Source organism: Orcinus orca, chromosome 10 (genome assembly GCF_937001465.1).
Source record: "Orcinus orca chromosome 10, mOrcOrc1.1, whole genome shotgun sequence".
NCBI classification, from domain to species: domain Eukaryota; kingdom Metazoa; phylum Chordata; class Mammalia; order Artiodactyla; family Delphinidae; genus Orcinus; species Orcinus orca.
The window spans coordinates 31,954,363-31,967,808 of NC_064568.1; the positions used below are offsets into that span (position 1 = coordinate 31,954,363).

General features: G+C 49.3%; 1 protein-coding gene across 1 annotated transcript in view; it reads left to right on the top strand.

The window, feature by feature from the left end:
- Window positions 1-2,188: 2,188 nt before the first annotated feature.
- Window positions 2,189-13,446, top strand: part of IL17RD (interleukin 17 receptor D) — a 67,086-nt gene continuing 55,828 nt past the window's right edge. The window contains exon 1 of the mRNA XM_004267939.3: window positions 2,189-2,384. Within this exon, the coding sequence (XP_004267987.1) occupies window positions 2,259-2,384 (126 nt within the window). The 5' untranslated portion in view covers window positions 2,189-2,258. The remainder of the gene's footprint in view (window positions 2,385-13,446) is intronic.

Consider the following 13,446-nt stretch of genomic DNA (forward strand, 5'->3'; position numbering starts at 1 on the left):
GGTTTCCCGGGTGCTTCACCAACACCCATGTGGTCCTGGCCTCATTTCAGCCCCTGGCACTCCTGACATTCGTAGCCAAACCCCTGCCATCCCCAGCTCCCGGCTGTGGGGGTTGGGAATGATCCAGAGGGGAGTCAGGGAGGATGGGCAGAGGTCTGGAAGGCACCAGAGCATAGAGTCTACAGCTTCCCCACAGGAGCAACGTATCGCGTGAGGTCTATTCAGAGAAGGTTACCCTGCAGGCAGCCTTCTGTGGATCCTGGTTCTTCTAGATGACCAAAGCAGTGATGCTGGGTTTGGCTGAATTCCTGAATATCCTGGTGATGACATGAAAAAATAAAACATTTCCTGTCCAGTGGTGCACATGAACAGGAAATCTCAGCACCTGGGTGTTCTGGTGGATTTTAAAATATATATATATTTATTTATGTATTTATTTATTATTTTGGCTGCGCCGGGTCTTAGCTGTGGCACGTGGGATCTTTGTTGTGGAGTGCGGGATCTTTTAGTTGCGGCATGCGGGCTCTTAGTTGTGGCATGCAGGCGGGATCTAGTTCCCAGACCAGGGATCGAACCCCGGGCCCCCTGCATTGGGAGTGCAGAGTCTTACCCACTGGACCACCAGTTGTTGTTTGGGGAACCCATCCTCCCTTTCTCTGGCAGCGAGAAAGGGAGGACGGGTTTGGGCTACCACTGTCTCCCACTTCCAGCTTCTGTAGTTCAAGGGAAGCTGGCTCTGCTCCCTGATTCCGAAGCCAATCACCAGGACTTCTGCTAGCATTACTGTCTCCACAAGGGTAGCTTGCTAAGCTTGGGCCACTTCTGCCTCTGCAGAGAGTTTGAGTACAAGGTATGGGTAGGGTGTGCAGAGCCACAATGGAAAATACAGGAACTCAGTGTTAGTAGCAGCTGAGCTGTCTATCACCACATGTAGGCCAGGCAGACAGGAGAGGGAGGGGATTCTAGGCCCTGGAAGGAGAGAGTCATGTAGAGGAGGCTGCCTTGTTGGACTGGCAAAGGTGAGAGTCTTCAGGGTTGACTGAGACAAGAAAACCAAGTTGAGGTTGAGCAGGGAGATCAGTGTAGCTGGAGCCAAGTAGTGAAGGCAGAGTAGGAAGAGATAACATGGGAGAGGAGGAGGTCATTGCAGATTTTATTCTAAAGGCCATTGAATAAAAGCCACTGCAGGAGACACCTTTTTGGAGATCACTCTGGATCCAAGGTGCAGAAATGCATTGTATTTGGGACAAAAGTGCAAGCAAGAAAAGCCCTTTGGAAGCTGTTGTGGAGGAGGTGGTGGCATAGATGAGGGATAAGGCAATGGAGAAGGGTGAAGAGGTGGGATCAAGAGCACAGAGACAAGTCAAAGGGGGAAGGGGGTTGTGGGGAAGTTGGATGATCTTGGCTACTTCACTCCCAGCCTCAGCTTCCTTTCCCAAACAGAGGTACTACCCACTTCATAAGAGTAAGTTTGACAAGTGTAATGGTTAAGAGTATTGTTTTTGCCAATCTGGATTTGAATCTCAGATCTGGCAGGTGCCAGCTGTGTGACTTTATGCAAGTCAGTTAACAGTAGATTGTAGCACTTGTTGAATGCTTGTTATGTGTTAACCAGTAGAATCCTCCCCAGACTAAGACACTTTCTCTGTTATTCCAGTTTACAGGGGGAGGGAACAATAATGGGGACAGAGCAAGTCATTTGTCCGAGGTCCCAGCCAGGATTTCTCTAACCACCACATTACCGTAGCTTTTCTGCGCTGAAAACTGGGATAACAATACTACTGACACTTTCAGGTGTGTCTGAGAGGATTCAAGAAGAGGACTGGCAAATAGTAGGCACTTGTAAATTATTATTTTAACTATTATTATCATTTTTTTGGTTTGTTTTCCCGAGTTTTGCAGGGAGCAGGCATTACGTGGAAAAATCCTTGGATTAAAAAAAAAAAAGACCTCTCAGGTGAGGGGAAAAAACTGCAGCTGTCGGCTTCTCAAAGTCACTCGGAGATGGGCTGTGCGGGCGTGGCTTAGAGGTCGGGGCGGGGCCAAGAGGAAGAGCCAGACCTAGGGGGCGGGGCGAAAACCTGAGGGTCGAGGCTAGGGGCGGGCCCCGGAGAGAAGGGGCGGGGCGAGGGTCCGCAGCGCATGCTCGGTGGTGCCGCCAGCTCTGCCGCTGCAGCCAGCGCCACCGCCCACTCCGGGCTGGCCAGCGGCGGGCGGCCGGGGAGCAGAGTAGGGCCGGGCTGGGTGAGCGCACGGCCATGGCCCCGTGGCTGCAGCTCTGCTCTGTCTTCTTCACAGTCAACGCCTGCCTCAACGGCTCCCAGCTGGCAGTGGCCGCAGGCGGCTCCAGCAGAACGCGGGGCGCCGACACCTGTGGCTGGAGGGTAAGGAGAGGACAGCGAGTTTCTTGCTGTCCCCCAAAGCGCGGGGGCACAGGTGCTCGCGGGCAGTGGCGCCCGCGTCGACTTGCCTGCTCTCCGCAGAGTGCGCGGTGGGGCTGGGATCCCGCTGCTCCCGCCCTCCTGCGTCCCTCCCGGGTCGCTCGTCTGCCTGCCTCGGCTGGGTTGAAAGAGGCCGCTCGACCCCGGCTTTGTGTTGCTAATGAGGCGCGGCCACTGGCCGGGGTCCGGCTCCAGGAGGGCGGGCGAGAGGGACGCCCGGCGTGGGGCAGGAGTAGGGCGCCCCACCCTTTGTTCCAGGCCCGGGACCTCCTCCCTCTCAGGGCACAGGGCCCCGGGCTGGGATCCTCCGAGCTGTTCGCATGGGGGCCGCTTTGGAGCGGGAGTGGGGGTCTTCTTTCGGACCTCCGGTCCAAAACTCTGCAAAAGCCCGGGATTGCCAGGCAGGGGACCCTGAGTGCTGGGGAGGGGTGCGCCCGCCTCTTTCGGAGCCGCTTTGTTCCTTCTGGGCCAGGCCGTCTTACCCCACTTTCACCCCCACCTCAGACTCCTGACTTGCTGGTAAATTTTGCTCCCGTATCCAGCCCTTCGAACGGTCTCACGGATGACCCCCCCCACCTCCACCGCCATCCAGCTTGAGTTGAGGATATTTTTCGTGGCCAAGGGGAGGAATGAGCTGGTCCCCTCGGGCAGATGCCCGAGACGAGACTGGAGGGATGCACTGACTTTGTCCTGTGCTTGGAGCCCTCTGCCCCTAACCCAGCGCTTCTTCGATGCCATCTGGGCGATGGGACATGGGGAGGGGAGTGTGCGCGGGGACGCTGCCGTCCCGAGTTTCTATCAGGGCTCCTGAGCTTGGGCGGCCAGAGGACCTGGAGACTGTGTCCATCTGCCCAGCACCCCTCCCACCCAAGCCAGGACCAGCCTGGTGTCAGGGCACTCACGGCCTTCAGCCTTGTGGAGGGGACACCGGTTTGCACTCAGGCAGCCATGGAACATGACCTTGGCTCTTCTCCTGGGCAGCCATGAGCCTCAATTTCTTCACCTGGAAAACAGGAGTAAATGGGATTTCCTAGTTTCCCTAGCACTACTGCTCTGAGGGATGGGTATGGGGTAGTTCTCTTAGAACAACGTCCACCCACCTCTTGTGGGGTGCTCTGAACAACCTCAAGCAGTTGAGGCCTAGAACCTGACATCCCTTTAGGGGCACAGGCTGGTGCCTCCAGCTCACTTGCCCCGCATTCAGAGAAACACAGTGCAGAAAACGAGGTATGAACCAAGTAGCTGAGATGTCTTCAAACCCAATAGCTGTGCTATAGACAGCTATAACCCACCCTCTCACCAACCCCATAGTGAATGTAACCTTCCGATTTGAGTAAAACATCACATTTTCTTACTCTGTCCCATTTTAGTAAAAATACCACTATTCTTGGGTTTTTTTTTCTTTTCAATAGATACCAAGTTTTCCTCAGTTTTTAGATCAAAAAGTTTTCCTTAAGGCTTTCCCATGTTGACTTACCAATCCTAAATTTTCTGGATCTAAACTGGTGTGTTGGCTTTTGAATAACAGCATCACAGATATTTTATTCTGAATTTTCATAAGCCTGCCTAGGTGGATCAGCCCAATTTGCTGTTTTTCTGCACTTGCCCAGGTGGCTTCATGTGTCAGTGCACAGACCTTGTGAAGTTTTAATGCTGTGGGTATAGCCGGGCCCCAGAGGAGCCAAGCTGGCGGTTTTGTGCTCTCTGCGGGAATGTGTTCGCCCCTAAACCTGCACACCCACAGGATTAATGGGGGCCCTCATCCCAGTGGCTTCACATTCATGCTGGGGGTGACCTTCTCAACAGCTCCTACCTTGGCCTCACAGTCCTTTCCTTGGGGTCATCTTCACCTGCTTTCTGATGAGCATGGAAGCCTCAGGGCCATCTCCTGTACTCTAGGCTCTTCCCAACCTGACGCATGGCTCCTTCCCTCCTGGTCTTTTGATGCATCTGATGGAGCCACCAGCTTTCCCTGACCCAGCTTGTCCACCTGCCTTACATACTCACCTTGCCAACTCCAGCCCCTGGCCCTCCCACCCTGCTCCCTAACTCCTGTGCCCTTCTTGCTGCCGAGGCATGCTTTTTCCCTGCTCCTGGGATAGCTTTTCCTCCCCTGAGAACCCCCTGCTTGGCCTAAGACTCAGCTCAGATGATGCCTCCTCAAGGAAGCCCTCTGAATGCCATTCCCCTTGCTTCGCCTTCTCCTGCAGGTCCTTGCCTTTGGTTCTCACCAGACTACATCATCAGTATTTGTTCACATCTGCGTCTTCAGAGTAGTTTCTTTAGCCAGACGCTTAACCTTGTGTTGGTGAGCTCAGAGCCTGGGGCCCTGAAAATCTTGGCTGAACCCAATTAGACCCTGCAGCCTTCCTGCTAAATCCTGTATGAAGTGATCGATTTTAAGAAGGGGGGTGGGGCAAGGGCCACGATCAGAGCAGTGAGCTCCAGTGTCTTCTCCGCAGTGAGCTTTTGTACATGCTACTCCCGCCTGTGTTCCTTCTCTTTACATCTCAGCCTCCCCTCTCAGCTCCAGCATCACTTCCTGCAGGAAGCCTCCTCTGCCTCTACCTCCCTAGGTAAGTTTTTACGGAAGTTGCGCTGTCAGAGGGCTGCCCAGTAAGTACTGGTGTACAGTTACTTGGCTATTTGATTCATGTCCGAGTCCCCTACCAGTTAGTGGGTGTTCAGCCCATAGTACTTAGTCTCAGTGCTGACTGAGGTTGCTTACAGTCTAGTTGGGGCTATGTTAACATATAACAATAAGGGTTGGTGATGTGTGATGCAAGCAAGAGAGGGCTTCCTGTGGGTCTACGTCACGCAGAACCTGAGAAGCTGGAGACACAGCAGGGTAGAGAAGTGAGCCCTCAGGAGGGGCAGGATCTGGGTGCTGGAGAGGAGCTGAGCGATTGACCCCCTGGCTCTCCAGGGAGAGGTTGTTCCAGGAACTCTTGCCCCTGCAGGAATGTGTATTTTCCCAGGACTTGCAAGGTGACTGGAGCCAGCTAACCCTCAGCAGCTGTAACCCTCCCTTCGGGGCTGCTCTCAGAGGAGCCAGCCTGGTCTAAGTGGTCAGATTTCACAACCTCCCCATTATTAGTGGGGCAATTAAGGGGCCGATACCATCTTGAACACAGTGCAGTGTTTTAGAAATGAATTGTGGGCTCACTTCCTCAACTAGTTTTTTTTTTTTTTAAGTCTCTTAGGGCTCTTGCCAGGTAAAGTTGCTCTTTGAGTAATAAATACAATTTTCGCAAAGAAGTAACAAGTTGTAAAACTTCCAGAGGGGCCAGCATCCTCATTTACACTGAGTCTTAACTGCTTGCTTCTTGGAAGTGGAATGGTTTTGTTTCTGATGGGTAACTTTATGTTGGTCACTTGCACTGAGGTTTTTTCCCCTCCTCTTGCCTTGCTGGTTGTTTGAGAAGCCTATTTATGGAACAAGAAATTAGGAATCTATTCCCACAGGCTTTTATTTAGTGGCTTTTCCTGCAGTGGAGGAGGAGGGAACATTTCTTGCCTTCTTACCTAGATGGGGTACACCTTCCCTGGTCTATTATCCCTGAAACACAATTTCTACTCTCCCCCCCCTTCCCCCACCAAAGTCTGTTCCTTCAGGAATTCAGGAAGCCAGAATGCTGGCATCGTCTTTACAATGAAGTGCAAGTTTCCCATTTAAGGCAAATACTTCATCTCTAAAGGTAGGAAGGAATAGGGTGGTACTTGGAAAAGAAGAAGTTCCAGCTGATTAAAATTTAGGTTCCTGATAAAAGTCCAATCCAAGAACTCTCCTTGGCTGCGGGCCCAGCCATGTTTATTTAATTCTGAATTGGATGTGTTTTCATTCACTTGCAGCTCGTGGCTCTCAAGGCTGCATCTGGTCTGCCTGTCCTGTGGCCGTGTTGTCCATGTTACACATGCTCTTGTGTCTTTTACAGAATTCTTGGTTAAAAATGAGTCAGCCCCGGTTGACACATTTTCAGAGAAACATTTTTATAAGAAGTGTGATGCTTTCTTCCAGCCTGTTTTGCTATGTTAATTTGGGAATCCTTTGGCTGGGGTCCATCTTTCTTGAGCAGCCCTCCCTTCTCTCCCCTCCCCCATCCATCCAGTGGACCCGGAGCCCCTGCAGTGCCTGGGGCATTGTGCTAGTTATTAACTCGGGGATACAGCTGGGTGAATGAGACCAGCAACTAAGTTCCGACTGAGGCACCATTAACTTCCAAACATGATTTCTCATAGTGAAGTCCAGGGGCTTCCAGTATCGGGATTGCCTTGGGAGCTCATTAAAATGCAGATTCAAGGCCAATGGGGCCAGAGTGAGAGTGAGATGGGGCCCAGGAACTGACATTTTAACAAGTTCCTGTGATGCTCTCAACGGTGAGAATCGTTGCTTTAGGAGACAGGGCTTCTGTGGTCACAAGAAGGAGGCGGGAAGCCACATTCTAAACGTTTAAAATCAGCTTGACTTGAAATTACTTCACTGGACTTTTAGAATGTAAAGTGGAGACTTTGTCCGAGCTCTGGAAAATGGCAGGGGTGAGGCTGGCTGAAGGAGGACCTGGGGAGCCAGTCGTTTTGGGTGGGTGTCTCTGGCTTGGGGTTAAAGAGGAGGCTGGGGGTGAAGCGGACCCGACACTTCCACTGGGTTCCTCCCCAGAACAGCTGGGCCTGTCTGGAAAACAGTCTCAGCAAAGAGTAGGGTAGGATCCAAATCATATCCTCAGCCATTCAAACTTTACAGATGGCTTCCTTACAAAGACAAGAACAGCTAATGCTTTTTTAAGTCTTTATTTTAATTTGAGTATTTTTCATGCTTCATTTGGCCTAAAATGTTTTTTTTTTTTTTCCTTTTAAAGAAGTTTTCAAACTGTCTTTCCCTCATCAGTCCCTGAACTTTTCACATACCGTGCCCCGGCAGATGTCTGCTGCTGCTGGGGCCACCCAGTCAACAATTAATTGTTCCTTTCATTCCTTGCTGCCTCTTGTGTCTGCCCCGATGGATGGGTTTTTAGGCTTCTGGAAGCTTGGGTCCCCCATCCTCAATTTGTAAGAGAATGGGCTGAGGCAGGGGCTCAGGTATCCCCAGAACTTGACAGGCTAGAGTGGGGGACAGCGCCTCTGGAGCAGACCTCTCTCCTGCCACCCTACTCCGGCAGCCAAGACCATTTCCGTTTCACATCTCCCCCAGATTTGGAGGTTCTTCTGCCCTCAGCAAGCCCAAGGGACCTGTCTGTGTTGGTGCCACAGGCCCCATCTCCAGGCAGCCCAACTTGCCTGGCTGGTGGGAGGCAATGTCCTCCTGGGCAGTGTTTGTCTTGGCTGCCAGGATGTTCTGAATGGGCCTGACACACGATTAGGTGACTGATGGCCCCGTAACACATTGTCTCCTCCAGGGCCTGAGGCCTTTGAAGCTCTTCCCTGTGGGAAGTAGACTATTTGCTCTATTAAAATGCCTTGGTATTTCCTCTGTTTAACCACAGGCCACTTCCTCTCTGCCACTCTAAACCCGGCAGGGCCACCGGCTGATTGAAAAGACACAAGCCCAGGAGTGATCACATCCTATTGAAACAGATAGTCTTACTGCAGATTAAAGCTGGAGCAGGTCTCTAAGAAGAAACCCAATCTATGGGGGATTCGTTGACATGGCTCCTTATCTTGCTCAGAATTTAGCCTGTTGATGTCATTCACACTTAAAGCCCTGAATGCTTTTTTTTTTTTTAAGAAGGGAAGCCTAAATTGTAACCAAATTAGTGTGCATTTCATCTACATACGGCAGGTTAAAGCGATTTGATCAACTGAATTTCTCATTGTGTGAGTTGAGAACTCTTCAATGTCTGGGAAGAGCATGATGTCTATTCATAGAAAACCATACTTGGCTTATTCTCTGCTTGCAGATTCTGTCTGCTTGTTCTCACGTGTTCAGAAACCCAAGTAAAACGTTTATAGCTTAAATAATACCAAGAATATATCTGGGAAGACTGTCCCTCATGCCTTCCCGAGCAGTATCTGGGAACGGTTTAATTATTAACATGAGGCATGAAACTAAAAATTGAACAATTGAAAAATTACCTAAGTAACAAAGACTGACATGACATTTAAACTCCATCTGTACCCTGTTTCTTCTGAAGGGGCCTAAAAATGGAATAACTAGTTAGTCTCTAATGAAGACTATTATATTTTTAAAATTTATTTATTATATTTTTATTTATTTTTGGCTGCGTTGGGTCTTTGTTGTTGCATGTGGGCTTTCTCTAGTTGTGGCGAGCGGGGGCTGTTCTTCGTTGGGGTGCGCGGGCTTCTCATTGCGGTGGCTTCTCTTGTTGAGGAGCTCTAAGCACGCAGGCTTCAGTAGTTGTGGCTCGCGGGCTCTAGAGCGCAGGCTCAGTAGTTGTGGCGCAGGGGCTTAGTTGCTCCGCGGCATGTGGGATCTTCCCTGACCAGGGCTCGAACCAGAGTCCCCTGCGCTGGAAGGTGGATTCTTAACCACTGCACCACCAGGGAAGCCCAAGATTATTATTTTAACATTTGCAACTCCATTGTTCAAACCATCCATGATAAAAACAGCTTTCCTTTTCTTTGGTTCCTTGTTTGGAAATGTTGGGGGAAGGTGGATGTAGCTAATTAAGGCTACAACATTTAAAGGGGGGACTTAATAGGTACCAGCTGTCCTCAACAAATCACTGGATGGATGACAAAATAAAGATGTGATGTGAACACACATGTAATTCTCTTCTAAAACGGAAGTTGGCCTGTAAATTGTGTGATTTAATAGGGTAAATGCAAACTACCTTTACTATGCACTTTTAAGAAGAATTTGTTTTATAGTAAACCTAATGTCTTATTTGCATAAGGCTGGTACATTAAAAGTTGAAACGGCAGGACAGATGGCAGGTATTGTGGGAGGTTTAATAAATGATAATTTTATTGTATGTTTCTTCATTCCAAACCTCATCTAATAGGCATTAACCATGAGGCTTTTCATTAAAATTACTACATTGTAGGGGAGCTTGCTTGAACTTATCAGAAATGCCTATAAAATTGAAGCAGTGACTTTGAAAAGAGAATGGAAATTGGTAACATTAATTAAAATGTTCAGATGGATATTTACCTTTCACACATTAAATGAATACTTCAAATGAATCCTTTTGAAATCATAAGGGATTAGGCTTTAACTATAACGTTTTTAGATTTTGAAAGTCCTTTATTCCCTTAAAAACTAGGAGGTTTTCCAAGTGTTCTGTTTTGTCAGTTTTGTAGATTTTCCCCCCAATGAATGGTAACCCTTTAAAAAATGCTGGCTGTGGCCCCAGACTTCTGTTCTGAGCTGAACTGTTTTACTTGCCAGTGGGAGGGCTGATGGGGATAGAGGGAGGGTTTCCTTGTAAAGAAGAGGTACATTTTCCTGAGATGCGCCATGTGGTTCTCTGTGATTTTATTCTGTCCAGGTGATTTCTGGCTTCTCTTCTCCTGAAGAGGGTTTCTTCCCCTTTTATCTGAGGAAAATGCAATGCAGTCCGGACCAAATGCAGGAGCAGTCAGCCTGAGCATGGTCCCTGTTGAGTGACAGCTTATCGCCTCCATCCTCTGGAGGGGGAACATTTGCTCTGGGTGGGGCCCAGGCCCTCGCATGGTTAGGATTTGTTGTGACTGCTCGATATCTGAAGTTCGCAAAGACTTATTTGGTGTGAGGAGGCAAGAGCAGCTCCCGTGTCAGGCTGTGGTTAAACTGTAGTTACGTTTTCTGGGAAAACACGAAGCGGAGAAGGACCAGGCCCCCGTCTGTAGGGGCTTCCTATCCAGGCGGGTCTGCAAGACAACTCCCCGTCCTCGCTCTGCCTTGTCCACTCCTCCCAGAGTAGCATGAACCACGGTTCCTGCTGCCCCTCATCCCAGAACATTGCATCTTATGCACTGGCCAGTGTGAGAAGCAGGGTGGTGCGGAGCAGATGTCTGAGGTGCTGCTGGGCGCCCACCTTTGGAACTCTGGCTTTTTAGCCCACGTCTCAGTTGGTTCCCAGTAACTCTGGCTACTTGCTTTGCCTCAGTTTCCCCTGCTTTGGAGGAGGCCCGCCTTTCCCCGGGAGGCTTCTCCACAAAGCCCCCTAGGCTCCCTGTGTGAATTTCACCTTTGCCAGGAAGCCTACATTTAGTAAAGTCAGACTCGCCCCATCATGCCTCCAGATTTAGTGGGATGCATTCAGTCTTTTGCAGTGATGCAGCAAAGAAGGGGAATCTTGATTTGCTTATGAAGAAGACACTTAATTTGGACGGTTCAGAGGAGGCTTAGAGGGAGGGATCAGATGGCTGAAGAAGACTGGCCTCACTGGGGGGACTTTGAGTGTGGCCTCTGGCGAGTGGAACCAGGAGGTGGGGACAGTTTGGGCAGAAGGAGAGATGTGGGTGCGAATTCCCTGGCGGTCCAGTGGTTAGGACTCCGCACTTCCACTGTGGGGCCCGGTTTCCATCCCTGGCTGGGGAACTGAGATCCTGCAAGCTGCAAGGCGCGGCCAAAAAAAAAAAAAAAACAAAACAGAGAGGAAAAAAACAAAAAGAAAAATGCGGGTAAAGCTGGAGGAGGGTGGCTCATTGGAGGCAGTGGAAACAAGACGGCTGAAGACGGAGGCTGGGACTAGATAAAGGGGTGCCTTGAATTTTGCCTACCTGTACTTGTCAGGGATGGTGAGGCTTGGAAGGTTTCTCCAGCAGATGAATGGCTTGACAGGAGTGACCCTCAGCAGCCATTCCTTCATTCAGGGAGTATTTGGCGTTTTCTATGTGTGAGGCCTGGTTTCTGGAGCTTAGATTGTAGTAAGGGAGACAAATAGGATAACAAACTACCAGACCTGCTCTATTTAAAAGAGCAACCGCTGCTGTCTCGCTCACCTCTTTTCTTCACTTGAGTTTTCTCCACAAAATTTTTTTACCATGAAACGCACAAGAGTGTTTTCTTGTCTGTCCGTGCATCTCCCTCAGTGCACTGTCAGCTCCCTGGCGGCAGGTCCTTGATCTGCTTCGTTCCCTGCTGCACCAGGAGATGAGTGGCGGCACATGGTCGTTTCTCCCTACGTGTGACTAAGTGCTCTGAAGGAAATTAAAATGGGGTGATGAGAGCGGGTGAGCTCGGTGGCCTCTCTGAGGAGGTGACATGTAAGGCGAGCAATTGTAATGACAGTTTCCTCTGAAGTTCTATAGTTACCTATGTTCTATTTTTTTAAAAAATTTTATTTTTATTGAAGTATAATTGGTTTTACTTATGTTTTGTTAACATTGGTGCATCATGTGGCATTAGATGCTGAGAGTAGCATAAAAATAGGCTCGCCTTCATTCACATCACAGTTTATTGGCACTGTGTCCTCATACTGGCCAACTGCTAGGCTGCAGGACAGATTCCCAGGGAATGAGAGAGGCAGTGGTTAGGGCTGGTACTGGATGGGAATCACAGTTTGCAGAGTGTTGGTTGCTTGAAGAGAGGATGTTTGGACTGTCCAGGTTGCTCTGCACTGTGGATGAAAAAAATGTAAAAAATGACTGCTAAGCGCTAACTAAGCATCTTGGTTTTGGACTTTACGACACAAAGTGAATGAAATGACTCTTACTTCCTGGCAGCAGCCCTTAGGTGATATGACAGCTTGGTCTTTTTAACAGAGATACAGGTCTCATTTTCTTTCGGTCCCCTCTGGTTGTGAATGCCTTTCATTTTCTGAAGTCACTCGAGGGTCCATCCAGAATCAAAGATGCTCTTTGCCGCCTTTCCAGGGCTGTGGGTTTGCCGGCCAGCTGTGGTAATGAGGTTTTGCCGAGCTTTGATTTTCATGCCTTGCCTCCCTGTGGGAGGAACTAGATATTTCTGATCTTACCTCTGCTCATATTCAGATCCAGCCAAGCAATCAGTGACTTCCCGGGCTTTTTTGTGGGAGACTGTGGGAAAAGTCCTGGTTGGCTGGCTATGAATTAATGAAATCCTTAGAAGCGTTCACTAAAGATAGCTCCTGTGGTTTAAAAAAATAGCATTGCCTTTTTAATTTGAGAAAGAGGTCATGGAGTTTTACCAAAATTAAGCAGAGAAAATGTAACATCTGGTTGTGCTGCCTGAAGACTGCTGCAGTGGGGGGCTGGAGTGGTGGGTTCCGAGTATCTGGCGCGCCCAAGGTGACTGCCAACCAGGTCTCTCAGGGCTGCTCTGGACACGCAGGCTGCCTCATTGTTCTCCTCCCTGGGTTTTGAAGCTTGAGACACAGAAATTCTATCCCAACATCTTTTCACTTGAGCACATTTCCCATCTACTGAGCTTTCTTCCTTTTACTTAAAGGGTCACACTTTTTTTTTTTTTTTTCCCTTTAAGTGCACAGTTTTCAAGTTGGAGATTAGGGTAATCATTGCTTTTATCTCATTAAAAAAAGATTGGGGTAGATAATGGGGGAGAGTTTGGGTGGAAGGCAGGAGAGTTTTAAAGAGCCATTCTAAAAAGTTTTTAAATTAGTAGGAATTCTGATAAGAGGAGAAAGAGAATGATAAATTGCAGAAGAGTTTTAGGGAAAGGCATAAAGGGGTTTTAAAAGGACCTGTTCCTTGAGAGCTTCCCTGGTGGCGCAATGGTTAAGAATCTGCCTGCCAATGCAGGAGACACGGGTTGAAGCCCTGGTCTGGGAAGATCACGCATGCCGTGGAGCAACTAAGCCCGTGTGCCACAACTACTGAGCCTGCACTATGGAGCCCGCATGCCACAACTACTGAAGCCCAGTGCCTAGAGCCCGTGCTCCGCAACAAGATAAGCCACCACAGTGAGAAGCCTGCGCACCGCAACTAGAGAAAACCCACGCACAACGACGAAGACCCAACGCAGCCATAAATAAATAAACTATTGCCTTTTGGGGGGAAAAAAAGGACCTATGCCTTTTTAAAAAGCAGAAACATAAATGTCTTAAATGTCTGCCATGTGTACATACCCCCTCAACCACTACCCAGTTAAGTGAATAATAAATTACACTACTGTGGGTTTTAAAAA